This window comes from Pan troglodytes, chromosome 5, assembly GCF_028858775.2.
Source record: "Pan troglodytes isolate AG18354 chromosome 5, NHGRI_mPanTro3-v2.0_pri, whole genome shotgun sequence".
NCBI lineage: Eukaryota > Metazoa > Chordata > Mammalia > Primates > Hominidae > Pan > Pan troglodytes.
In genome coordinates, this window is record NC_072403.2 from 99,471,871 (window position 1) to 99,498,676 (window position 26,806).

The 26,806-nt window shown below is 39.5% G+C and overlaps 1 protein-coding gene and 1 non-coding gene across 5 annotated transcripts in view; both read left to right on the forward strand.

The window, feature by feature from the left end:
- SLC35A1 (solute carrier family 35 member A1) overlaps window positions 1-26,806 on the forward strand; it is a 48,244-nt gene that overhangs the window by 12,904 nt on the left and 8,534 nt on the right. For 3 of the 4 annotated variants that reach the window (XR_010157735.1, XM_063812536.1, XM_001154966.6), the window contains exons 2-4: window positions 299-476; window positions 23,559-23,718; window positions 24,205-24,357. Coding sequence is in view for 3 of the 4 variants with exons in the window: in XM_001154966.6 (XP_001154966.1) it covers window positions 299-476; window positions 23,559-23,718; window positions 24,205-24,357 (491 nt within the window). In the remaining variant the exon portion in view is untranslated. The remainder of the gene's footprint in view (window positions 1-298; window positions 477-23,558; window positions 23,719-24,204; window positions 24,358-26,806) is intronic. The other variant, XM_054686827.2, reaches the window with a different exon arrangement.
- LOC112209609 (U6 spliceosomal RNA) lies at window positions 11,487-11,594 on the forward strand. The gene has a single exon (XR_002944442.1). It is a non-coding gene; the product is annotated as a U6 spliceosomal RNA (small nuclear RNA).

The following is a 26,806-nucleotide window of genomic DNA, read 5'->3' on the forward strand; positions in this document are numbered from 1 at the left end:
ACATAGTCTTGCAATTGGGGCACTCCCTAGGAACAAAACTTATGCCTAATTGGCTGATGTTTAAAGTCAGCTGTGGTGTGTGTGTGTGTGTTTGTGTGTGTGTGTGTGTTTGTGTGTGTGTGTGTGTGCATGCTCATGTAATTGGCAAACATTGTTTTGAAAAAAATTTTTAAACATGAGTTTTAGAAAATATTTTGTGCTTGGAATTGGAAAGTATTTTTAGGCTATAACTAGTTTATTAACTTATATATACATATATTGTCTACTAAGTAATGTCTTTGTTGCACGTATTTTCCAGACAATGTCACTTTATTATTCAAGTTATACTGCTTGGCAGTGATGACCCTGATGGCTGCAGTCTATACCATAGCTTTAAGATACACAAGGACATCAGACAAAGAACTCTACTTTTCAACCACAGCCGTGTGTATCACAGAAGTTATAAAGTTATTGCTAAGTGTGGGAATTTTAGCTAAGTGAGTATAAATACTTATAGTGTGTTAAATTATTTTTCTACCTGGTGAGGGTATTTGTTAGAAAATTCAAGCTACATCTTTATATGTTTAATTGCTCTGAGTCAGTGTTTCTCAACTAGGGGTGATTTTGCCCCCCAGAAGATTTTTTAGTTGTCACAACTTGAGAGATGCTACTGGCATCTAGTGGGTGGAGACCAAGGATGCTGCTAAACATCCTGCAATCCCCATGACAGCCTCACAACAAAGATTTATCCAGCCCCAAATGTCAGTACTGCTGAGGTTGAAGAACGCTGCTGTAGAATAGAAGTTGGCAAACTATGTCCCATGGGCCAAATCCAGCTTGCTCCCTGGTTTTGGTGTAATGGAGACTGACTGGCTTGCAAAGCCTAAAATATTTACTGTTTGGCCCTTACAGAAAACAATTATTGACTTGTGTTTTGGATGAATATAATAACAATAACATTTCTTGAGTGTTTCCTATGTTAAGTGCTAGGCACTGTGCTATGTGTTTTTTGTGTTTTCTCATTTACTTCTTCCACATTTTCAAGGTAAGTACTTTACCCCTGTTTTATTGACGCAGCATCTGAGGTTCCTTAAGATTACACTGTTAATATGTGGCAGCACCGGGCTTTGAATCAGAAACGTCATGCAAGAATTGTTTAGCTAAGGATGTGGTATAAGAGAGGGTTAAGAATTAGGGGCATTGGAGGAGATAGACCTAATTTTAATCCTAGACTGAGATTGTGGCTGCATACACACTTGTAACCTCTTTAAGCTTCAGTTTGTTCATTTTTTTAATTTGAGAAAATAATATGGGGTGCTGAAAATTAAATAAAATCTAATAGGTAAATTACCAGGGGAAAGATTTATGAGATGGGGACCTATAGGAGTCATTGGGGCAGTTAAGAAGTCATACAGGTTTCAAGATGTGTGTTGGTGAGTGAAGGGAAGCAGGGAGGAATAGTGTTGTATGTAGGCTTTTATGTAGAAACAGACATTACATTTAAATATTGAAATGTTACAAGACATTGTGATTGCTTCAGATTCAGCAATGTCTGATGAGACAGTTGATAATGCAGCTGCAAGCATGGCTATCATTTTGGGAAAGATACCAAGTGAAAGTGTTGAAAATTGGTTCTAGATCTTGAAAAGGCTTATACTAATCCACTTGAAGTAGTTCAAATATGAAAAATATGTGTTATAAATAAAGTTTCAGTGCCACACAAAAAAAAACAGCACTCGAATACAAAATTTTCTTTTTTTCTTCTCAGCGAGGCAGTTTTCCTTCTATAGAAGGGTGTGCCCTCACAGATGGAGCAATGGTGAGCGCACACCTGGACAAGGGAGGAAAAGGGGACTTATTCCTGATGCACGTGGCCTCTACCGATCTGTCGTTCCCCTATTGGCTAGGGTTAGACTGCACAGGCTAAACTAATTCCAATTGGCTAATTTAAAGAGAGTGATGGGATGAATGGTTTGGCGGGAAAAATGGTTATGGCAGAGCAGGAAATTGGAATGAGTCAGGGTGGAGAATGAGCAGGTAATCAGAATGGGTCAGGCTGGAGAGGGTAATCAGAAAAGGTTGCTTTACGAGGAAGTTAAATTTAAAAGTAGAAGGCAAAGAATTGAACATACTGACATACTGATTCTTCGAAGAGAAATTCAGAACTCATATCTAACAATCCCCTCCTCTTGCATTTTCCTTACACCTCTTTCTCTTCCAACTTCTTTAACATGCCTTGGCTTAGTTCTGCTCAATTTTCCGAAAGAAGAAGCTTCTCTGGATAAGGTGGAGGATAGTTAAGGGAGGTTTTAGTAAGTGCCATTTCTATGAGCACTTACTCTGCACCAACCCACAGATGCATGGTATGACACAGCACCCGACAAGAATAAGTACACCCATTACAGCTGTGAGGGAAGTAAGAATTGAGGCTGTTATTCCTTTCCATTTACCGAACCACTTTTCTAGCCATCCTGTAAAGGGGTCATTTACCCCTGAGTTGCTGGCTAACTCATTGGACAGAGCAGTCAGACCTTGCAATGCCTTTGTTATACTTCCATTAGGGGCAGTGTTGTTTGGGATGAAGGTACAACATTCAGTTTTAATCATGATGCAAACTCCTCCTCTTTCTGCTAATATCATGTCTAAGGCTATCCTATTTTCCCAAGCCATCTGGCAGTTAGTCCCTAATTGCTCAGCTATTCCTTTAACAGCATCTCTAGTGTAGTTAATAAATTGCTGTTGGTTATAATAGATGTAGTTTATCCAATCTATGTTTTTATTAATTGTGACCCACCAAAATATTGACTCAAATCCTGCAGCTATTTGATTTCGGGCTTTAAATTGATCTGGTATTCCCCATGGGACTCCAGTTGCATCTAAATAGACATGAGAGTTGAATGACCTATAAGGAGCTTCTCTCGCTTTATGATGTCTTATTTTTCCTTCCTCTGGTTGATGAAATGCCAGAGTAAAAGGGATAGCCAATTGAACTAGAGCATAACTAATGCTCTAATTATTTGGCAGAGTGTCCAGTAAAGGTCCTCCATAATATCACCATACATCCGCTCAGGGATGAATAAGGGCAGATTGACGGGTCACCTCTTGGAAGTGCCTAACTTCACTGCATCCTGTTAAGTCTCCAAGAAATGCCAAATTTTTCCCCTTGTCGTTAGAGACACGAGGTAAAATTGGTTTTGGAAGATGGAGGCTGGATGGCCCTTGGGGGCTGACCTGCAGGGTGCTGGACTTCAGGAAATAGCAGAGAAAGAGCTTAGCACAATTTGTTATTCCAGGCGGTAGAATCTTGAAAAAGCTACCATGCACTCCATGTCCACTTGATTTGAGGACCATCCCAGTGGAAAGGTAACAACCTGGGCCTCTGGCCTACCGTGCACACAAGTGTAACAGTTACTTTTGTTTAAAGTGTGAATGGAATATTTAATACATTTTAACCAGGCATTTACATCTTTATACCGTTTCAATAGCTATGGTTTGCCTTAGGTCTCCTATTTCTACTACTGAGACCTTGCTTTTGTCATTTGGCATGAGGCGAGGCATAGTTTTATTTCATAGGTTTGTGAAAGGGGCAGTTGTAGGAGGTAGAGCAGGGAGAACAAAGCGCATCTTAAAGAAGCCTATAGGGTCCTTTCCAGTGACCTCTGCTCCTAAACCATAGAAACGCTCTAAAGTGGGGTTAGAGTTGCTAGTGGTAGGAATAGTAATGGATATAGGCACTGTGTTAGGAAAGGAAAGGAAAAGATAGATAGACTAAGCTTTTCTTAGCTATAATTTGGTAAGGCTTGATCCGGGAACAATGGTCCACGATTCTGATGATAATGGTGCTTGCTTGACTCGGGTGTGATGTGTCTATCCCCCTTCTGTGGTACAAACCATAGTCTTGGTGGTTAGCAGCACAAGGTAGGGTCCTTCTCAGGCTGGCTTGAGTTTTCCTTCTTTCTGCCCTTTGATGAGGGTGTGATCCCCAGGCTAGTGCCCATTTACCAGAAATTCTAGGGGTGGTACCTGTGCTAAAAGACTTTTAGTTTTGAGGGAAAGGAAAGTGGAAGATAAACCAAGTATATAATTTATGAGAAACTGATCTTTTGTTTTAAATTTGGGGACACCAGGCTGGGCGCGGTGGCTCACGCCTGTAATCCCAGCACTTTGGGAGGCCGAGGCGGGTGGATCACCTGAGGTCAGGAGTTTCGAGACCAGCCTGGCCAACATGGAGAAACCTTGTCTCTACTAAAAAATACAAAATTAGCCAGGCTTGGTGGCACATGCTGTAATCCCAGCTACTCGGGAGGCTGAGGCAGGAGAATCGCTTGAACCTGGGAGGCAGAGGTTGCGGTGAGCTGAGATCGCGCCATTGCACTCTAGCCTGGGCAACAAGAGCGAAACTCTGACTCAAAAAAAAAAAAAAAAAATTGGGGGACACCAGCAGTGGACTTTATAGTCCTTAGTGCCTTCTTCCTGAGAAACTTCCTTTAGCACCTATTTTTATTAGTTTTTAGACCAAACAAAGCCAAACACCATTTTATATTTGACAATGCTTCCTGTATGATTATACCAGATAAGCTAAATTTCACCTTTATATTAGTGTATTATTAATATTAAACTCAATTTTAATAAAACCCTGTAGACATATTTATCCGATTTTAATGTCTGACCATAAGGTAAGATTTCCATAGACTCTTTTTAACCTTTTATAAAATTTTGTTAAAGAGCAGTTTAGTGTTTTTTAGTGTTTTAAGAAAAACCCATTGTGCTTTTATTTTAATGTCCAGTTCACAGAAAAACTGGATGATACCCCTTTAACTTTAGCCAATGTGGTTACACACAGAATTTCCTTTACAATTAACATTTTAAAACTTGCTTAAACGCTCAAAACAAAATTTTTTTTAACCTTTTAATGTAGGTAAAAATCCACATTCTATGCCTCCTTATTATCCTTTTACCAAAAGTATATTTTACTTTCATTATACACCTTGCACATAAACTGTTTCTTCAATAGTTTTACATTCAGGAGGCCTAATTACTTTTAAATTATACAACATTTCTTGCATAAGTTCCCTTTTATAGCATTTTTCATGACTTTCGCAATCTTCGACAGGCCTCAATTTTCTGATTTACCTGCAAACATCGCTTTCTTTAAATAACCAGTTAATTTATTTTAGGATAATAATTTACCATATAACATTCTTTTTATATAAATTCTGCCCCCCCCTCCTTTTTTTTCCCCCAAGATGATAACCATTCTTTTCCAAAGCAAACTTCCTTCAGGTCTGTGGACTAGACTGCCTAAGGCCACAAGATTAGAAGTTAGGATAATACATATTACACTGCTAACTTTTAGCAAACTTTACCTTTGTGGAAAACCTTGTAAGTTTGGGATTTCAATTATCCTTTGCTATTAATAAGACTTTCTTTAGTTTAAATTAACTTAGAGTTGGCATAGACCACTCCTTCCTGATTCTGTAAGTACTTTAAGGCTTAGCTGAGTGCAAACACCTTACCAACTATTAGGCAATTTTCCTAACTCTACTTCTATAAGAGTTTCCCTATCACTTACTGAATACCCGTTGTGGCTTTTTCCCTCAGTCACACGGGAGGAACCATCTATCGTCCTGTCCTGAAGGGAGTTCCTTCTAGGTCTGGTCGGACCTTTATATGGTAATTAATTGAGATTTAGATCCCCTGTTAGGAAACCTGCTGGGTTAAGGGAATTATCAGTGGTTAATGTTAAATCATCTTTTTCTAACAGAATAGCCCCATACTTTAAGATTTTTGAGTTAGTAAGTTACCTTTTTGTCTTAGGATACTTCTGAACTGGTGAGGTGTGCTCACAATGAGGTTTCCTCTAAAAGTTATTTTTCTACTTTCTTCTGTTAGCAAAGCAGTTGCCGGTACAGATTGAATGCATTTGGGTCATCTGCGGGTTACTGGGTTAAGGATTTTTGATAGGAAGGCTACGGGTCGTTAGTGATCTCAGTGCTTTCAGGCTGTGCCCTTGTTTACACTGACAACAAGGTGGTATTGGAGTGTTATAGAGTCACGGAGAAGACCTTCAATTATCAATTACAGGTTTTAAATTTACCCTAGCTTTTAAAGGAATAGGGTACACTGTTTTTATTACTTCTCTCTGTCTCTCTCTCTCTCTTTCTCTCTCTCTGACTCTCTGTCTCTTTCTCTTTCTCTCTCTCTCTCTGACTTCCTCTCCCAGTTTCTCTTTCCTCTCTGCTGGTCTTTCCCTGCCTCTGCCAGCCGCTTATGCTGCTGTTCTTCCCTCTCCTCCTTCCCCTAGGGGAGCGATCAGTGGGAGTGGAGTTTAGCCTTTCTTTCCCCCGAGAAGAAGCGAAAGGGGAGTTCTGAATATTTTTCTTACTACTGGAGGTTTGTGTGAGGTTCAGCACCCCACAATGGGGATTTCTCACCTCTTTGAGGTTCAATGTACCCCCATGGGGATTTTTCACCTCTTTTTGAGGTTCAACCCCCCGTAATGGGGATTTCTCAGTTCTTTGAGGTTAAGCCCCTGAAATTAGCGGAAGGCTCAACCCATCAAACCAGGGGTGTCTTCCCTCGCCTGTCCTGGAAGACTCAACCCCTCAAACCAGGGATGTCTTGCCTTGCCTGCCGTGGAAGCCTCAACCCGTCAAACCAGGGATGTCTTGCCTTGCCTGCTGTGGAAGCCTCAACCCCTCAAACCAGGGTGTCTTGACTTGCCTGCCCTGGGAGGTTGACATGTTTCCTCCCTTTCCCCCTCTGAAGGTCCCTTGCACACTTCCCACTCATGTTGTCCTCTCTGGCTGCTCCCCCAAGGGAGAATTAGGCCCTTCTTAGTGTTGGCGTGCTGGTATAAATCCCACAGCAGGATCCGCCCTAAGCCATATGAGGTAGCTGTGGAACTGCAGAGAGGATGCACTCACTCCGTCCAGCAGTAGGACTTGTCACCATCCACACAACACCACAAGCAGGGTTGTCTGTGATCATTCACGCACACACACATTCAGCCCTCCAGACTTTGACCACCAAGGAAGTACTTTACTGGCTCCCGTGGTTTCTTCTTCATTGGTCTGTGCACAGTCATTGCTGTGGTATGTGAGGATCCTTTACCTCAGGTTGCCAGCCGGTTTGGTTTCTTTCTGTGTTGCTGAGAGCTCGGGTTATTCCTTGCACTGGGCGGGTCCTGACTTCTCACCCCTGAGGACGCCACAAGGGGGCGGGGTGCACCTCCTCACAAGAGAGAACCAGAGACCCCCTCTGGAGGGGAATGTAATCCCAGACGAGCCCCTAAATTGTTATAAAGTTTTGGTGCCGCAAAAGAAATAGCACTCAAATATAAAATTTTCTTTTTTTCTTCCCAGCAAGGCAGTTTCCTTCTATAGAAGAGTACACCCTCACAGTTGGAGCAGTGGTGAGCACACACTTGGACAAGGGAGGAAAAGGGGGTCTTATTCGTGATGCACGTGGCCCCTGCTGCTGTGTCATTCACCTATTGGCTAGGGTTAGACCGCACAGGCTAAACTAATTCTGATTGGCTAATTTAAAGAGAGTAACAGGGTGAGTGGTTTGGCAGGAAAAATGGTTATGACAGAATAGGAAATCAGAATGAGTCAGGATGGAGAATGAACAGGTAATCTGAATGAATCAGGGTGGAGCAGGTAATTGGAATTAAGGTGGAGCAGGTAATCGGAATGAGTCAGGGTGGAGTAGGTGATCAGAATGAGTCAGAGTGGAGAGGGTAATCGGAAAACGTGCTTTACGAAGAAGTTAAGTTTAAAAGTAGAAGGCAAAGAATTGAACGTACTGACATGCTGATTCTTTGAAGAGAAATTTAGAACTCGTATCTAACAGATGAATAAAATACATGGCCAGACTGTGGGCCATTAAGAGTGATATGAACAGTTAAGAGGAGCAGCAAATCAAAGGGCCTAGAGCTTTATAATGGTCTTTTAGATTTAGTGTTTGCAAAAAAGTAAAATATTTTCCAGGTACTCTGAGTGTTGTCAATTCTTTGTACACATATTAAAATTGGTAATTCAAAAAGAGTAAGTAGATGAAAGGCAAACAGGATGTTATCTAGTCTGTTAAAACACAGGTTGGATGTCAGTGTTTTATTTGCTGTGATGGAGAGGCTTCTAAATATCAGAAAATAATTGTTACAAAAAATGTTATGAGATGATTTGTTATATGCACAGGAAACCAAAGTTGATTCATGTTTGAATTTATATTTGCTTGAAAATTCTTTCCCATTTAATGTTAAAATAATTGTGTAGAGCTAAAAAAATGAAATTAGACTTTTTTCTTTGCTTTCAAATCAGAGAAGACTTTATCATCTCACAGAAAGGATGACAATTTCAGGATATTATGGGAGGCTGTGGAAGAATTATATTAGAAATAACTAAAGGTTTAGAACTTGAACTTTCTCTTCAGAGGAGAAAAATTAAGAAGAACTTAGATCTTGGCCAGGTGTGGTGGCTCACACCTGTAATCCCAGCAGTTTGGAGGCCAAGGTGGGAGGATTTCTTGAGCCCAGGAGTTGGAGACCAGCCTGTCAACATGGTGAGACTCCATCTCTACAAAAAATAAAAAAATTAGCTGGGTGTAGTGGTGTGTGGCTGTAGCCACAGCTACCTGGGAGGCTGAGGTGGGAGGATTGCTTGAGCCTGCGAGGACCTGCAGTGAGCCATGATTGTACCACTGTACTCTAGCCTGGGCAACAGAGCAAAACTCTGTCTCAGAAAAAGAAAAAAAAAAATTAGAAGAACTTAGATCCTGATGATTAAAATAGTGTATTTCCCCCATATTTCCAGAAAAATACTGCAGAGTTAATGTAAAAATTAGTAACATTTGCTCAATGTTGATTTGAGTTTTCTGGAGAATGAATACAGGGAAAGGAAAAGAAATTACTATTTAAATGGAAAAAACATTAAACTTCATTTAAAACTATGATTAAATGAAGTAAAAGCTTCTTCCTTTTTGCCCATTCTTTACACTGTGATAAAGTACAATAACTTTATAGGGTTGATACAAAGTATTATACTAGAACTTCAATTTTTTTGGAACTGTGCAAAGCTTAATCTCATTATAGAGCAGTCCATTTGGTGGTTTGTTTATTTAGTATGGTCTCTGATGCTGTTTGCTCAGTAATGTTCTTTGCTTAGTGAATAGTCTTGGCTAATTGTTAAAGTAAGTACATATATTATACGGGAGTGGGAGGTGGGGGCAGAAACTTATCGAAGTAGCACCTGAAACCATGTTTTGGTTATAATTAAGGTTCACTTAGATAATAACATACCACTGCCATATTCAAATCTGTGTTTCATTCCTTCCAAACATTGGAAGCAAATAGTCATTCTAAGTTGTTTCAAGGTATTGTTAATAAGATATAATGGGACAGTCAGGTTCATGCATTCATTTATTTAGTTAGAAAATACCTATCAAACCTCAATTATATACTCAACTCTATTCTAGTGTTTTCACTAGAACACTGCAAATTAAAAAGGTGTAGTTCTTCCCTCATGGACTTATAGTCTGTTGGAGAACCAAATATTATAATAAATAATAAATAGGTGATGTTATGAGGGAAAAGTAGAGGGTGCTACAAACACGCATGATAGAGGGCCTGCATTTGGATTAAAGGGTTTCCTCTCTGAGGAAGTTACGTTTAAACCTAGACCTGTCAATTGAGTAGACTTTAGGCAAGAAAAGAGCAGAGAGGAGGCAGAGAACTGCGCGTTTGAAATCCCTGAGGCAGAAAAGTCCTTGACTTTGGTGCTGAGATGAAGCAGGAGAGGTCATCAGGGTATCACAGTAGTAGTATGGACCTGTTAAGGATTTTAGATTTAATCTGAAGTGCATTAGAAAAATCATTGAGTGGAGCCAGGTGCGGTGGCTCACACCTATAATCTCAGCACTTTGGGAGGCTGAGGCAGGTGGATCACTTGAGGTCAGGAGTTCAAGACCATCCTGGCCAACATGGTGAAACCCCATCTCTACTAAAAATACAAAAATTAGCTGGGCGTGGTGGCACATGCCTGTATTCCAGCTACTTGGGAGGCTGAGGCAGGAGAATTGCTTGAACCTGGGAGGCGGAGGTTGTAGTGAGCTGAGATCACACCACTGCACTCCAGCCTGGGTGACAGAGCAAGACTCCGTCTCAAAAGAAAAAAAAGAAAAAGAAAGTCATTAAATGGTTTAAGTGAGGGACTAACATAGAACCCATGTTGAGAGTCACTTTGACCTCTTTGAGAATGAATTGGAAGTAGGGAAACAATAGAGGCAAGAGATAATCAGCTAGGATGACAGCTCAGGTCACGAAGAGAAGTTAATGGATTTGAGTTATGCTCTGGCAGTAGAATCTGTAGGACTTCGTGATGGGTTTGGATAAATAGTAAGTTCTGGTTAATCACAGTAATTATATTCTATAAAGTCACCACCAACACTAAACTAGTGAATACTAAACCCCTGCTCCTAGGGGATATACAGGGTAGTTTCCTGTGAGCAACTGATCACATTTTTGTCAATTAATCAATACAATAACCTTGTTTTGTGTGTGCTTCAATCTAAAGACACTTTATTTAATGTATATTATTGATTAATTAGCATTGAACTCATGGCCAACAGCACTATAACATGCCTGAACAAAGCTTATCTATCACATGTATTTTCTCCATAATATATAGCATATCCTTCTTATACTTAGGAACATCAGACAGTGCGTCAGCCCTACAATGCTTGGGAGCCATTTAAACAAAATCACCAACACAAAGCACAAAAATGCAAAAAATGTGGTACTGAATAGATTGCAGTTGTTTATGATCTGAAAGCGGAAACAAGGCAGAATGTTAACTTGTTCAGCGTCAGCCAGGAATGTGCACACTTGGTGAATCAAATTTTTTGCCACTCTGCACGTGTCTGCCAATGACTGCAAGTGTTACCAGCATTGATTTGGGGGTTACAGATACATTTTAATGAGTGGAGAATTCACACATACAGTCCATGAATAATAAGAATCAACTATAGTAGGCGAAGGAAAGGGAGGTATCAGGAAGCATATCTGTGTTTCCTAGTATAAACAATTGGGTAGAGTTATTATTATTTTTTTTTTTCTGAGACAGGAAAAACAGATTTGGGGGAAAAAGATATCAACAGATTGATTTTGGGTAGGTATAATTTAAAGTTTTTAATGTCTTGAGACATCCAAATGGGCAGTTGGATTAAATGGGCCTGGAACTCAGAAGAGAGGTCTGGGCTAGAGATGTAAATTTGGGAGTTCTTATCACATAAAAGTATTTAATCTCATGGAATTGGAAGACATTGTTAAAAAACAATGATCGTGTAAAAACAATCTTATTTGTAATGTCATTTGACTCCATGTACCTTAAAGATTGCTGTTTTCTGGACAGGATAACCAGAAACCCCAGGACTAATATAAAGAGGGACACATGATAGGTGTGCTCTGTTTAGAGAAATGGAAGGCAGCTTGTTTAAGAAACAACAAAGGAGTGCTTGCTTTGGCAGCACATAATACTAAAAATTTGGACAGTACAGAGAAGATAGCATGGCCCCTGTACAAGGATGACATGCAGATTTGTAAAGCATTCCACATTCAAAAAACAAAGGAGTCAGTCTGGTACTGAGGCAGTGCCCTAGAACTTTGTAAGAGTTAAATTAAGCAGGCCAGGGTAGGTATAACTCAATCAAGTGTGCAAATTAGAATCTTCAGGTCCCAATAATTTAAGCAGAGGCAATTGTAGCTCCATGGATTGTTCTTGGTGAGGTTTAGGAGATCTGAAGTCTAGTCACACTCACTTCATGTGTAAGAACTTTGAGCCTGGAAAGGGACTAATTCATACAATCTCTGACTAAAAATTTTGTGTGACTAAATGGATCAGCAAGGTTCCGGATCCATGTTTTAAATGAAATGCCAGTCTCTTTTTCAGAATTTGAGGTGGTAGAGAGGTTCTATAACCAGGTAGTCCTTTTTGGACAGAACCCATGATGGCAATCTAGGTCAAATGGCTGAGACCCCATTGTCTTTTGTTCTTTCTTTTGCCTTTAATGCCTTCCTTAGGGTAGCTGTAGATGGGTTGCATGCCATGAGGCATGGATATCCTGACATTCACATTAGTATGGTAAAAGTTTTGTAGGCTGAAGGGTATAACTGGTTTGCTAAAACATTGGAAGACAATAGCTTAATTCTAATTCCAAATATTTTCTTTGTCCGGGTTATATGCTGTGGCTTGGATGTGATTTGTCTCCACCAAAACTTATATTGAAATTCTGTCCCCAGTGTGGTGATGTTGGGAGGCGGGGTCTAGTGGGAGGTGTTAAGGTTGTGGGGGCAAATTCCTCATGAATGGTTTGGTACTGTTTTCCTGGTAGTGAGCTGTGGCTCTCAAGAGACAGGATTAGTTCTTGCAGGAATTGATTATTTCTCGAGAGTGGGTTATAAAGCCAGGATGCTCCTCATGTTTTGCTCTCTTCACACGTGTCCACCTCCCCTTAGACCTTCTCTGCCATGTGATGCAGCAGGAAAGCCCTCGAAGAAGCCAGGGCCATGCCCTTGAACTTCTCAGCCTGCTCAACTGTGAGCTTTTTTTTTTTTTTTTTTTTTGTAGATGGAGTCTCGCTCTGTCATCCAGGCTGGAGTGCAGTGGCGCAATCTCGGCTTACTGCAACCTCCGCCTCCAAGGTTCAAGCGATTCTCCTGCCTCAGTCTCCTGAGTAGCTGGGACTACAGGCATGTGCCACCACGCCTGGCTAATTTTTATATTTCTAGTAGAGACAGGGTTTCACCATATTGGTCAGACTGGTCTTGAACTCCTGACCTTGTGATCTGCCTGCCTCGGCTTCCCAAAGTGCTGGTGAGCCACCGCGCCCGGCCAAATTTTTTTTTTTTTTTTTTAATACCAGTCTCAGGTATTCTTTCACAGCAACGCAAAGCAGACAAAGACAGTATTTAAAATATTTAAAAGAGAACTCTATTAAACATTGTAAATGCACACTGGGTGTAGTGGCTCACACCTGTAATCACAGCACTTTGGGAGGCCGAGGTGGGTGGATTGCTTGAGGCCAGGGGTTAAAGACCAGCTTGGGCAACATGGCAAAACCTCATCTCTACAGAAAATACAAAAATTAGCTGGGTGTGGTGGTGTGCACCTTTAGTCCCAGCTACTTCAGGGGCTGAGGCAGGAGGATCGCTTGAACCTGGGAGGTGGAGGCTGCAGTGAGCTGAGATTGTACCACTGTACTCTAGCTTGGGGGATAAAGTGAGCTCCTGTCTCAAAAAAAAATTATAAATGCAATTTACTTGAAAATTTTAGGATATTTAACTTCTTAGAAGAAATACAGACTTGCTTCAGTGAAGGGTGCCTGATATATATTGTCATCATTTTTTTTTTTTTTTGAGGTGGAGTTTTGCTCTGTTACCCAGGCTGGTGTGCAGTGGCGTGATTTTGGCTCACTGCAGCCTCCGTCTCCTGGGTGCAAGTGATTCTCCTGCCTCAGCCTCCTGAGCAGCTGGGACAACAGGTACACACCACCATGCCCAGCTAATTTTTGTATTTTTTGTAGAGACGGGGTTTCACCATGTTGGCCAGGCTGGTCTCGAACTCCTGACCTCATGATCCACCTGCCTCGGCCTCCCAATGTAATTTTTATTTGAGAAAAAGGAAAAAGATATTTCTTTCACGTTGGGGTAAAAGAACAGAAGGCAAAGGTGCATATGTTGCTGTGGTCTCCAAGAAAACTAGGCAAAAAATATGAGGAAAGCACTGAAAGTGTATTATTGCTATAAATTTAAAATGCCCTAGAAAAGCCAAAGAAAAGAATAATGCCCCCTTTTGGGACTTTGAAAAGTATTTTTGAAAACCTCATGAGTAGATGTCTTCTTTAGAGAGCAGGTAGCTATACTCTGTAGAATACCAACTAGTAATCATTGTCAAAATGTGTTATGTAAAATGCCACACATCCTCCTTTAAGATTATATTTGCTGCCTTCAGTTATTCAGAATTGTTGCTATTGAGAATGGCAGGCTGCCAGAGGGTGAAAGTGTTAAGGAAACACTCTTTGATGTCCAGCCTTAGAAACAGGTGAGGGAAACAAGCTGGTAAATACAGCTTATTTTCATTTCATTCTTGTACATGTTGACTAACCCTTATCCAAAGTGCTTGGGGCCAGAAGTGTTTCAGATTTCAGAATTTTTAGGATTCTGAAATATTTGCATTATATTAATTTGATACGAGCATCCCAAATCTGAAAACCTGAAATCCAAAGGGCTCTAATGAGCATTTCCTTTGAATGTCATGTTGGCATTCAAAAAGTTTTAGGTTTTGGAACATTTCAGATTTTGAATTTTCAGATTTGGGCTACTCAACCTTTATCTTCATTTTGGCTGAAACTATTATTTCCTCTTCTTTGATGAAAAATCTTAGGCTGAGGGAAATTTTAATTTGCCAAAGGAACCTAGAAAGTAATTGACAATGATAGGATTAGAAGACAAGTTTCTTGAACTCTGATTTTCAAATTATGAGTCTTTCAGAAAAATGAAGTAATTAAGTATTTTTGATTAAGACAAAGGTAAGCACAGTGGCGTTGTTAGACATTTCAGTAGTTTACAATAATTTTTTCTCTTAACTTTTTATTTCCAAATGTTAACACTTTGCCATGTGTCTTCTTCATTCAGGTGGCTCTATAATAAAATACCATAGACCAGTTGGCTCAAGCAACATTTATTTCTTACATTTTTGGAGGCTGGAAAGTCCAGGATCAAGATGCTGGCAGATTAGGTGTCTGGTGAGGGCCCTCTTCCTAGTTTGCCGACTGCTGCCTTTTTGCTGTATCTTCATGTGATGGAGAGAGAGATGGCTCTGGCCTTTTCCTCTTCTTATAAGGCACTAATTCCATCATGAGGACTCTACCCTCATCACCTCACTAAACCTAAGACCCTTCTCCAAATACTAATCACATTTGGGGATTAGGGCTTCAACATATGAATTTTAAGGGGTAACACATTTAGCCCATAGCACATTACACATACAACAAAACATTTTTGTTTTATGACATTCTTCTATTTGTGTGAACATGTATAGAATTTTTTTCTGATTTGTTTTAGAGTAAGATTTAGACAAGATGCTTCTTTGTCCCTAACATTCTTCAGTGCATGTTTCCTAAAAACAAGGACATTCTCTTATATATAATCAATAAAATTATCAAAATTGAGACATCAGTACTGATCTAGTACTATTACCTAATTCACGGACCTTATATAAATTTTTCCAATTGCCCTCCAATGTCCTTTATAGCAAAATAGTTATTTTTCTTGGACTTCAGTCCTGTCCAGGATTACAGTTTGCTTTTAATTGTCATGTCTCTAGTTTCCTTTAATCTAGAGAGTTCCTCCATCTTTTTTTTCATGTCATTGATATTAACACAGGCCATTTAATTTGTAGAATATCTCTCAAATTATGTTTATTGAGTTTTATGATTAAATTTAGGGTTTTTTTTGGGTCAGGGATATCATAGAAATGATGTGTCCCTTTTAGTGCAGTATATAAAGATGTACGTGGTATCTATTTGTTCCATTACTGGTAATTTATCTTGATTTTTTTTTTTTTTTTTTGAGTTGGAGTTTCACTCTTGTTGCCCAGGCTGGAGTGCAATGGCATGATCTCAGCTGACTGCAACCTCCGCCTCCTGGGTTCAAGCAGTTCTCCTGCCTCAGCCTCCCAAGTAGGATTGGGATTACAGGCATGCACCACCACACCCGGCTAATTTTTGTATTTTTAGTAGAGATGGGGTTTCACCATGTGTGTTAGGCTTGTCTTGAACTCCTGACCTCAGGCGATGCACCCAGCTTGGCCTCCCAAAGTGCTGAGATTACAGGTGCGAGCCACCACACCTGGCCTAATCCTGGTTTCTTGATTAAGGTAGTGCCTGCTAGGTTTCTCTACATAAAGTTACCAGTTTTCTCTTTGTTATTAACAAGTGTCTTTTGGAGAGATACTTTGAGACGAGATAAATATTCTCTTTCTCATCACACTTTCACCTACTGGTTTTGTGGTCTGATACTGTTGTCAAATGATAACTTCCTAATACTTCATCATTACCTATACATTTATTGGCATTCTACTCTAGAAATTTCCCTTCTTCCCCCCTTTCTCTCCCTCTTTGTATTTATATGAACATGGACTCAAGGATTATTTTATTGTGCAGGTTAGAATCCATTATTATCATTATTTTGATGCTCAAAATGTCCCAGATTTGCACAGTGGGATTAAACAGTTTCTTTTTAGCATATCTTGTTACAGGCTTTTCTTGTACTTTCCCTGCCCCAACCCTGAAATCATACATTTCTTCAAGGATCCTTTATTCCTTTTTTTTCCAGAATGGTATTTGGAAACCAGAATCTAGGCATTTGGTATACACATTGATACTGGAGTATCATTACTTTAGACCCTTTTAGCAGAGCTATGAAATATATATGCATGTGTATGCATACACACCTATCTAAATCTAGTTGTGTGTGTGTGTGTATAACAAAGAGTTCTACATTGATTGATACCACAATTTTGATCTAACATCACTGTGTTCATTCTAAACTTCTCCTTACCCATGCTTGTTCCCTTATCTAATGGTGAGGATTCTAGCTCCCATTATGCTCAAGATGTTTACTTATTTGCTCAATCCTAGAATAGATAATGAGTAGTTTCAGAATTTCTAATATTTACCTGAGAAAAAAACAAACTACTAACTGAAGTATGTATTTGTATGTAGTTCTCTTTGTTTTAGTTTTACAGCATACAGTAAAATACTGTGTTTTAGAATATTTGAGTTCTCTTTTTCTCCAAGTATAATTTTGTAGACAGTTGTTTTTGGCTTCTGTTTGTATTTAACTTGAGATTCCCCCCATCCTTGTTGATTATACTTACAACACCCTGGAAGTTTTGGCATGTGAAATTATACTTATTTCAATAAGAAGTTAGAACTGGAAAAGAAAAAGGGAGTGTGGGAAGGAATTAATGGATGGCTACTTTGATAGATAAAGTTGACGTGGTCAAAGTAGTAAATGTTACGTGCAAGAGATTGCTGGGCCTTGTGTGTGATGTACACTGTACCCCACTTTCCTTTTTTTTTTTAAACACAAGTATTTTACCTTAGAGGTGGTTTTATGTCAGTACATAGAAATCTATCTCATTCTTTTTAAAAGCTGCATGGTATTCCATTATGTATAGATACCATATATACCAGTCTGTACTGATGGGCATTTGGGTTGTTTCCAGTCTTCTACTCCAACACAAAGATGTAATAATTATCTTTGTACATACACTGTTGTGCATATGAATTATTATATCAGATAACTTTTAAATTAAAAGAGAAATTAGTAAATTCTGTTTTGAGGGAGGGGCAGATTAGCAGTTGGATATTGCGAAAGCTGTACATGTAAATAAGGTGATTTTTTAAATATTTGAATTTTTTTTTTTTTTTTTTTTTGAGACGGAGTCTCGCTCTGTTGCCCAGGCTGGAGTGCAGTGGTGTGATCTCAGCTCATTGCAAGCTCCGCCTCCTGGGTTCATGCCATTCTTCTGCCTCAGCCTCGCGAGGAGCTGGGACTACAGGTGCCTGCCACCACGCCTGGCTAATTTTTTTTGTATTTTTTAGTAGAGACGGGTTTTCACTGTGTTAGCCAGAATGGTCTCGATCTCCTGACCTCATGATCCGCCTGCCTCAGCCTCCCAAAGTGCTGGGATTACAGGCATGGGCCACTGCACCCGGCCAAATATTTGAATTTTAAGTTATCAATTTCTAAGCTATAATTTGGTTGAAAGATAAACAATACAACATTTAAAAGTACTTTTTCATAAAATTAATTACTGCTGCAATTCACGGGAAAATTGTTATAATGCTTTACTAAACTCTATCACAGCTGTTAACACTAACAGTTTAGATTTAAACCTGTCATTGTTAGTATAAAGAAAAGGAAGTGAAAACACTTTCATATTGCCTTGGAACAAAGGAACAAAGTCAACTTTTTTTTTTGAGACAGGGTATCACTCTGTCACCCAGGCTGGAGTGCAGTAGCGTGATCTTGACTTGCTGCAACCATCACTTCCTGGGCTCAAGCAATCCTTCTGCCTCAGCCTCCCCAGTAGCTGAGATTATAGGTGCGTAGCACCACACCCAGCTAATTTTGTAGACATGGGGTTTCGCCATGTTGTCCAGGCTGGTCTCAAATTCCTGGACTCAAGCAATCCGTCTGCCATGGCCTTCCAGCATGCTGGGATTATAGGTGTGAGCCGCTGCGCCAGCTCAAACAACTTTTTATTGTTTGCTATTCACCATAGTTTATAAAGACTATCCCTAGCAGGATGTGTAAATGTTAATGTACATACACTTTGGGTGTGTTTAGTAACAAACCAAATATATCTTAACTTTGAACTACATACCCATATTAAGACCAGAGAAAATTATTCTACTGTTTCATAGTATTATCTAGAGAAATTAATGTATCTGTGAAATACTTATAGATTATCCAGCTTTGTTTATTTCTCCTTCTGGGTTTACATTTTCAGTACCCTTTTGTACCCATGCTATAATGGGTTCAGGGTGTTGGGGAGGAAGTAAAAATCATGTCCCTCATATGAAGGGTATTTTTGTCCTCAAGTTGACCTCATTATTGGTTTTTTAACCTAGCCCCTCAAAGTCTTTTTTTTTTTTTTTTTTTTTTTTGAGACAGAGTCTAGCTCTGTCGCCCAGGCTGGAGTGCAGTGGTGCGATCTTGGCTCACTGCAAGCTCTGCCTCCCGGGTTCATGCCATCCTCCTGCCTCAGCCTCCCGAGTAGCTGGGACTACAGGTGCATGCCACCACGCCCGGCTAATTTTTTGTATTTTTAGTAGAGACAGGGTTTCACCGTGTAAATCAGGATGGTCTCGATCTCCTGACCTTGTGATCCGCCCACCTCAACCTCCCAGAGTGCTGGGATTAGAGGCGTGAGCCACCGTGCCTGGCCAATCAAAGTCTTTTTAAGTGAGTTAATTATACTTAACTTTGTAGATGATAAGAAATTTATAAACAAAATTTAACTTTCTTAAGCTCATGAGTAACTTCTGCTGTGTTCCATTTTGCACAGTGACTTGGTAACCTAGCCAAGGATTTTATGCCTCCTAGTAGTTCTTGTTAGATCAGTAGCTGGAAGAATGAGGCCTACTTTTGACCAAACATAGGTCAGAAAGAATGGTTTCAGCTGGTTGATAGGAAATTTAGCGGGAGAGGCAGCAGCAGAATCTCTCTGCAGTCAACATGGAGCTTCAGAATTTCTTCAGGTAACCAAAGGTTGCACAGGGTCTATTCCAATGATAAAAATAAAAAGAATTGTTCAAATAGAAAATTTAACAAGGAAGACTATATCTAAAAAGAAATTTAATATATGTTTTTGATTATATATGCTCTTTTGTCCTAGCTAGCAGTGTCATTTATATAATTAATAAATTTGTTTTTAACAGAGGTGCTCATTAAGGTGCTTGTGATTTGATTTCTAAGAAAGTAAGTTGAGGGCCAGGCGTGGTGGCTTACGCCTGTAATCCAGCACTTTGGGAGGCTGAGGTGGGTGGATCACTTGGTCAGGAGTTCAAGACCAGCCTGGCCAACATGATGAAAAACCCCATCTCTACTAAAAATACAAAAAATTAGCCAGGTGTGGTGGTGTGCACCTGTACTCCCACTTACTTGGGAGGCTGAAGCAGGAGAATCGCTTGAACCCAGGAGGTGGAGGTTGCAGTGAGCCGAGATCACACCACTGCACTCCAGCCTGGGTGACATGGCTAGACTCCATCTCAAAAAACAAAAACAAAAACAAAAAAAACACCAAAACAGAAAATATAAGTTCAGGAAAATGGAAGAAAAAGTAACCTTTTTACAATATATTACAGTATATTTAGGACTGATCATTTGTTTCTATCTCTTTCATAGTAAAACAAAACGATGATTACTAGTGTTTTCTAGCAGATATATTGCTCTTGTTACTTTTATGTAACTTCAGTGAGTAAAGCTAAATATAAGATTAAGAGCTGTATTCTTAATAAATACATTAACTTAAGCAGGATTTAACCTGATTAATACTGAAATTATTTACCCTCTTCTTTAAAACTTTCTGTGTGGTGAGATTCCCACATATTCTTTCCAATACCTCCTAAATCTCCTCTACTTTCTGATACTTTTCTGTTATTCTCTTTTACTAGTTCTTTTAGCATCCTCTGCTTTTTTTTTTTTTGTAACTTATTTCAAAATATCTTATGTAACATTGCTATAATCTTTGGTACTACAGTGATATTTGCACTTTCCAGCAATTAACATTCTGGTATACCTTGGTTTCTCTAATGTCTACATTAGAGAAGGAACCAGAAAAAGATACCTTGGCCATCCTGACCGTGAAAAAATAGCTCCTAAGCATCCAACAAAAAGGATATGGCCAAAAGAGACAGATCTGAAGGTTAATCCTGACACACTGTACTTTACTTTTTGCTCCACTGAAGGAAAGGAATACTCAGATTGGCTGCTAATTTGTTTCATAAGCCCTTCTTTTTATGTGAAAAGTGAGGGAGAAGTGATAAGAAAGAAAAGAGCGGGGAGAAAAGGGACCACAGCAGCCTTTATTGGTGCAGGTATGGTGATTATTTGGAGTAGCAGTTGGATCCTTAAGTAGCCCATATTCTGACAGGACAAAGAGAATCAACCCTGTTTTTTGGAGAGTCAAAAGGTCGTTTGTTACCAGTGAAGGCTTCTAATGTCTTATTTTTTTCTTTTTTTAAAAAGAGATGGTATCTTACTCTTTCACCCAGGCTGGAGTGCAGTGGTGGCATCATAGCTCACTGTAGCTTCAAACTCCTGGGCTCAAGTGATGCTCCCACCTCAGCCTCCTGCGTAGCTGGGATGATAGGCATGTGCCACCACTCCTGGCAGTTTTTTTTTTTTTAAGAGAAGGGATTTTCCTCTGTTACTTGGGCTGGTCTCCAACTCCTGGCCTCAAGTGATCCTCTTGCCTCAGCCTCCTGAGTAGCTGGGATACAGGTGTGAGCCACCACACCCACCAAGGCTATAATATATTTAACAGGTGGAGGTAAAGTGGCATTGCCCATAGCTGGGGATTAGGGAAAGGATAAATAGCCATTATATTGTAGCTTTTGAGGGTTTAGCATGAAGAATCTTACACCAGGAGATAAATGAATATGGGAGAAGGTGGAGTGTGAAGCATGGGCACAAACAGCCACCTCTCAGCAGTTCCTTCTGGGTATCACCTTAAAGACACATCATCAGTGTATGAGTCAGCATTTTAGAAGGGCACTAAAACTTGCACTTCATACAGTCTGTAAAATTTATATCTATGCTATCATGATACTAGAGATAATTATAATGTTCAGTTATCTTCTCTGATACATCACCTTATTAAGGTGATTATTTTACATTTTAATCTCTTTTTCTTTAATTTTTTTCATCAGTTTTATAATTGAGGAGAAAACATTTTGAAAATTATTCTTTATACTCTATTTAAGATGTTGGCCAGGTGCAGTGGCTCATGCCTGTAATTCCAGCACTTTGGGAGGCCGAGGCAGGAGGATCACTTAAGGTCAGGAGTTTGAGACCAGCCTGCCAACATGGTGAAACCCCGTCTCTACCAAAAATACAAAAATAAGCCGGGCGTAGTGGCCTGTGCATGTAGTCCCAGCTACTCAGGAGGCTGAGGTAGGAGAATCCATGAACCTGGGAGATGGAGGTTGCAGTGAGCCGAGATTGCACCATTGCACTCCAGGTTGGGTGACAGAGAAAGACTCCGTCTCAAAAAAACAAAACAAAACAACAAAGATGTAAGGAAAGTATATGGGGCATCTTAGATTTGCATTAAGCAGTTAAAAAAAAGGGCAAACATTAGTTTAAAGAGCCAATCTTCAGACACCTGGAAAACTCTCCTACATAGATTTTTTGGTGGAAAATCTGTGGTATTTTTGGTATTCTTCTGCTTTTCGAATAGAGTTTGTAGTCCACCACTAGGCTGTGTGCGTTGCTTTTCAGCATATAGACTTAACACTGTGGTGTGGGTTTGGATTTGGTAATACAAAGAGATCTGTAACTAAGAAGGATGTCTTTTGTTTCTGTGGCTTAGGTCAAAGTTCCTGTCTTATTAATTAAGCATTTTCTTGGAGGTAGAATGTTCTACAGCAAATAAATAGGCACAGGTTAGTCAATTTAATATAATGGACTTTTGCTTTCTCTCAGAACTTGGGCAATTATATTTGCAGCATTTAAAAATGAAAAAATTCAACTCACAACTGTTGATTCTAATATATTAACCAAAAATACAGAATCTCATTGTAATTATCAAACTTTGAGTTGGAACAGAGCTATTTCACCAACAAAGTATTATGGTTTTCTTAAGGATATCGTGAGCTGCAGTTAGGACCATTATTATAAAGCACTTTTTTTGGGGTATTGGTGCTTATTATAAAACATTGCTTTATTTTTACTTTCAGGAAATCAATGAGCTGATTTATGATACAGGAAATACAAGCCAGATTAGCCACGTCCTTCTGAAATAATAATAGCAAAAATAATAGTTAAGAGCATGCATAATCAATATGCAGTCAAACAGTAAACTTTATGTACATTAGAGATATAGTTTACTTTTGTTGGAGTTAGTAAATTATTCAGATCTGCTACAGAATTATACAGATATAAAGTATGAGAATATTCTTACATAAGGATTTATTATCTACTATATTTCATAAGTACTAAATTCATTTATAAATAATACTGACCTGACTCTTCCTAACCCACTTAACGAACTACCAAAGCCTTTTTATTTGCAATTAAATCTATTGTAATTTAAAAAAAATTTTAAAAATAGGCCAGGTGCAGTGGCTCACGCCTGTAATCCCAGTACTTTGGGAGGCCGAGGCGGGCAGATCACTTGAGGTCAGGAGTTTGAAACCAGCCTGGTCAACAATACTAAAAATACAAAAAATTTAGCTTGGTGTGGTGGTGGGTGCCTGTAATCCTAGGTACTCAGGAGGCTGAGGCAGGAGAATCACTTGAACACGGGAGGTGGAGGTTGCAGTGAGCTGAGATAGCGCCACTGCACTCCAGCCGGGGCGACACAACAAGACTCCATCTCAAAAATAAATATAAAAATAAAAATGGATATGCAAACTGATCAATTAAAAAGTAATCAGGGTGAACTTGATGAAATAGTTAAAGTAGCAGGGGATGAATTTTTTTATAGGTAATATCAACAGTTTTCTTTTCCTAATCTCATTATTCAATATACTCAGAATCTCTCAGAGCTTTGACTAGAGATAGTGGTAAATCTAGTTGTTGTCATATTTTCCCAAACAGAACTATAATTTTTTAAAGAGGATACATTGTTGGTATGTTTCTTTTAATCTAAAACTAGTTAGAAATTATTAGTTTGCTAAATTACAGCAAGCATAGTATGCTTGTCCTGTGTTTGAAGAAGTCTTATTAAAATAATACTCTTTAATTTTCTTCCTTACCACCCTCTCATCTCCCCCTTTTGTTTTCAAAGAGAAACTGGTAGTCTGGGTAGATTCAAAGCGTCTTTAAGAGAAAATGTCTTGGGGAGCCCCAAGGAACTGTTGAAGTTAAGTGTGCCATCGTTAGTGTATGCTGTTCAGAACAACATGGCTTTCCTAGCTCTTAGCAATCTGGATGCAGCAGTGTACCAGGTAAGTGGAGTTAATGATAATGAAAAGCACAGAATCTTTTATGGTAAAAAGAGTTTTTATTAACTCTTTATCATATTATCAATTTTTTTTTTTTTTGAGATGGAGTCTCGCTCTTTGGTCTAGGCTGGAGTGCAGTGACGTGATCTCAGCTCACTGCAGTCTCTGCCGCCCAGGTTCAAGCGATTCTCCTGCCTCAGCCTCCCGCGTAGCTGGGACTATAGGCACATGCCACCACACCCAGCTAATTTTTTGTATTTTTAGTAGAGATGAGGTTTCACTATGTTGGCCATGATGGTCTTGATCTCCAGACCTCGTGATCCACCACCCGCCTCGGCCTCCCAAAGTTCTGGGATTACAGGTGTGAGCCACCGTGCCCGGCCATTATCAAATATTTTTTATTGATAATTTTATCAATGATACCAGAAATAATATATTTGTATCAGAGACTAACATTAACTGAATTTATTAATTCATTCTTTTTTTTAGGTGACCTACCAGTTGAAGATTCCGTGTACTGCTTTATGCACTGTTTTAATGTTAAACCGGACACTCAGCAAATTACAGTGGGTTTCAGTTTTTATGCTGTGTGCTGGAGTTACGCTTGTACAGTGGAAACCAGCCCAAGCTACAAAAGTTGTGGTAAGAAACAAAATGCACACCATAACTTCCCATAAATAGAAAACTTCCTTAAGTCTTATACTGTTCAGTTACATTGATGCATGCAGCATGACTACATTTCTTTGATTTAAAATAACTTTTGCCTTATAGATAGGCCTTTTTTCTTTAGCATATTATTAGGGATAATAATACTTATTGGTTGTTTCTCAGAGGAGAATGTGCATAAAATATGTTACAGATGGAACATACCTTAGAAATAATGTGTTCCATCCCCTCCATTTTATGGATGACAGTCCCCAAAGAGGTGAAGGAACTTGTCCTAAATTAGTTAATAGCTAACTTGTGACCACAACTGTGCCAGTTTCCATACTGTATATGTTTAGAACTTCTAGACCTCTTTCAAACATCTCAGAAACACTGGGCAAGGTTTTTCTGCATCTAGTTTTCATCTTCTCTCTCAACTGTCAGTCTCTGGCACATCTCCCTACTGTCAGTGATCGGGATGACAAGGGAAGGAGTGTTCTTACTGATAATTGATAATTATCTTTAGTTTTTAAGAGTTAATGTGAAGGTACATAACAGATTTTTAAAGAGTTAACGCTAAGATACATACATGATTTTTTTTCTTACATTGTATGCCTCCATCAGTTATTTCCCCAAAGAGAAACAGGAAATGGGATGCCAGTGAATAGTTTTGTGAAGGTCAGGAGTTTCCTACAGTTGAATATTTACTCTAACTTTTAGCAAACAGACTATGGTTCTCTTAGGAATGGAAGGCGGCTGGGATGTACAGTGCTTGTGAACAGTATCATATCCCCACCCTCCAGGTCCCCTCCTTCCCCAATTAAAACCCTACTGTTTCTTTCTATAATATGGTTTCTAGACAGACTTCCTGATCCCTGCCTTCTGCCCCTACACTTTTCCTTATATTTTTCTCCTAGATGCATTCATCTGTCATTATTTCTCAATATATCCTAAAACCCCACTGTCTCCCAATGTTGTCTAAGTAATACGAGGCACAGTTTGGTAATTACCCCTTTGTTCTGAATACCGGAGACTTGTTATACAGTCATGCATTGCTTAACAAAGAATATAAGTTCAGGGTTCTGAGAGATGCATCATTAGGTGATTTCACTGTTGTGCAAACATCATGGAGTATACTTACACAAATCTAGATGGTATAGACTACTTACTACACATCTAGGCTGTACAGTATAGCCTATTGTTCCTAGGCTACAAACTTCTGCAGCATGTTACTGTGCTGAATACTGTAGCGAGTTGTAACACAGTGGTAAGTTTAGTGTACCTAAACATAGAAAAGGCACAAATATAGTTTTATCTTACAGGACCGCTGTTTTATATGTGGTTCATCATGGACTGAAATGTCATTATGTGGTACATGACTGTTAATTTCTGGGGGGCAGGCAAAGTATCTATTTTACAATTGATCATAAACCACTACATGTAACTGTGTCACCCAAATAGTTTGTCTCAAATGTATCTTGTATCCCTCTCACCCCACTGTTCCCTCAATCTATCTGCACTGTCATGCACTCCTCCAATACTGGTTAAGTGGGTTCCAAGTGTCAGGACTGGAATAGACTCTCATTGACACTAGAACTCAAACTCTGGCTTATTCTAAACCAGAATGCAGGTTGAGTTTGTATTTATTAAGCTCTTCTTGTTAGCTTTGGGTCATTGCTCAGCCCCTTGAGTTATTTCCAGTTCTTACCCATTATTAGCTTCTCCTTTGGGTATTACGCTTTCCAAAGTCAAAAAAAATATGCCTTCTGGGTCTTTAATGAAAATTTTAGGTAGAACAGGACCAGAGTTCTGTGGCTGTACCTTTAGAATTCTCTCTAGCTTGATCTTTTTCTTGCTTACTGAACATATCATCTCTCATAGTTTTTATGGGTCAGGAATTTGAGGGTGCCTTAGCTAGCTGGTTCTGGCTTGAGGTTGCAGTCAAGATACTGGCTAGGGCTGCAGTCAACTGAAGACTTGACTACGGCTGGAGGATCTGTTTCTAACGTGGCTTATCTATATGCCTGGCAAGTTGGTATTGGTTGATGGCCTAGCTTGATTTTGTTCAATTAACTACCATTTTTCTGTATGAGCATTCACACACTTACGGATTGTACCTTTATCCTCACTACAGTTCTGTGTTGTCTATAAAAATATTATGTGGCTGGTCGCAGATCACCAGGTGAGGAGTTCGAGACCAGCCTGGCTAACATGGTGAAACCCCGTCTGTACTAAAAATACAAAAACTTAGCTGGGCGTGGTGGCAGGCGCCTGTAATCCTAGCTACTCAGGAGGCTGAGGCAGGAGAATCGCTTGAACCTGGGAGGCAGAGGTTGCAGTGAGCCGAGATCGCGCCACTGCACACCAGCTCGAGTGATAGTGCGAGACTCTGTTTCAATAATAATAATAACAATAACAATAATATGCAAGTCTGTCACATTTTTTG